This window comes from Trachymyrmex septentrionalis, unplaced genomic scaffold (genome assembly GCF_001594115.1).
Source record: "Trachymyrmex septentrionalis isolate Tsep2-gDNA-1 unplaced genomic scaffold, Tsep1.0 scaffold138, whole genome shotgun sequence".
NCBI lineage: Eukaryota > Metazoa > Arthropoda > Insecta > Hymenoptera > Formicidae > Trachymyrmex > Trachymyrmex septentrionalis.
Window position 1 is genome coordinate 218,685 of NW_017304522.1, and position 1,249 is coordinate 219,933.

The 1,249-nt window shown below is 24.2% G+C and overlaps 1 protein-coding gene across 4 annotated transcripts in view; it reads left to right on the forward strand.

Annotated features, from left to right (window-relative positions):
* The window catches only part of LOC108745348 (glycerol kinase), a 45,549-nt gene extending 44,827 nt beyond the window's left edge, over positions 1-722 (forward strand). For all 4 annotated transcript variants that reach the window (XM_018481458.1, XM_018481457.1, XM_018481459.1 and 1 more), the window contains one exon: positions 187-722. In XM_018481458.1, coding sequence (XP_018336960.1) covers positions 187-284 — 98 coding nt within the window. In that variant the 3' untranslated portion in view covers positions 285-722. The remainder of the gene's footprint in view (positions 1-186) is intronic.
* Positions 723-1,249: the final 527 nt, after the last annotated feature.

The window sequence follows — 1,249 nt, forward strand, 5'->3', positions numbered from 1 at the left end:
ATATATATATATAAAAAGATTTGAAATATTAAAGTTAACCGGACAGGATAACTTTAATGTTTCAAATCTTTTCTATTCGTGAAAAATAATAAAAGAAATCAACAGTTTTTTCAAATGTTATTTCTATCACGCTTTCTGGTTTTATACAATCTTATATCCAATGTATATTTTTTTTTGATGTTTCAGATGAAAGATACTGCATATTGGCGTCCATTCCTGCCAGTTGGTTTTTAATATCGAGCTTTATTCTCCTGCGATTAAGTTATTATATAGAGAAGCGGTGACAGCAAGTCAACATTATCGATACGCAAGTTCCCGTAGACAGTGGAGTTGGATAGTCCTAATTGCAGTTCATTGCAGAAAAAACATGATTGTAAAACTTACTCACTCATACATATGTCGATACACTGACGAGTAATGTACTACGAAATGATTAGAAAGAAAATATTGCTTCTTTAAATATGAGTTTCATACATTTCGATGCGGTTTATAAGAATTACATTCATAGTGTGATTCTCATCCAGGACAAATACGCTAATCATTGGTCTTTGAGTTTGGAAATGAATAACGCAATCAGCACAAAATGTATATTATATGTGTTTATTTATAATCTCATTTTATTTTTTGTGAAATAACAATATCAGATTTCTTGTCAGATTTCTTGAAGGATTGAGATGGAACAATAGAATTTTTTGTGAGATTTGTATTTTGAATTTACTTTGCGTGCACATAATTCCATCTTTGTTGTTATTATTATTATATTTATTATAAATACCGTATATATGTATACAATTTTCAATTACATAGAATACGGAACTTACTATTTTATGTATCTAATTATATATAACGTTTTACTTCCTTTAATCACTTGGTAAAAATTTTTTTATGCATAAACATATATAAATATATCTAAACATACATAAATAATTATATAATTATATATGAAAGATATCTTTACATGGTCATATATTCTTCTTTCTTTTGTAAAATTACTGTTTAGTAAAATAATAATAATAATGGACAAACATAAAAAATAATTAAAAGAATAATTTTCATATTGTTTCTTTTAGAAAAAATCAAGTTTAGAAAAATGTAAAAAAATCGCTCATAATATATAATTATAAATAAAATATATGTAAATATGTATAAGCAATTCTTCTATATTTTTTTGAACTTGTTTTTCTTCTAAAAAAAAAAACAATACAAAAATTATCCTTTTAATTATTTTTTGTTTTTTCTCATTATTATT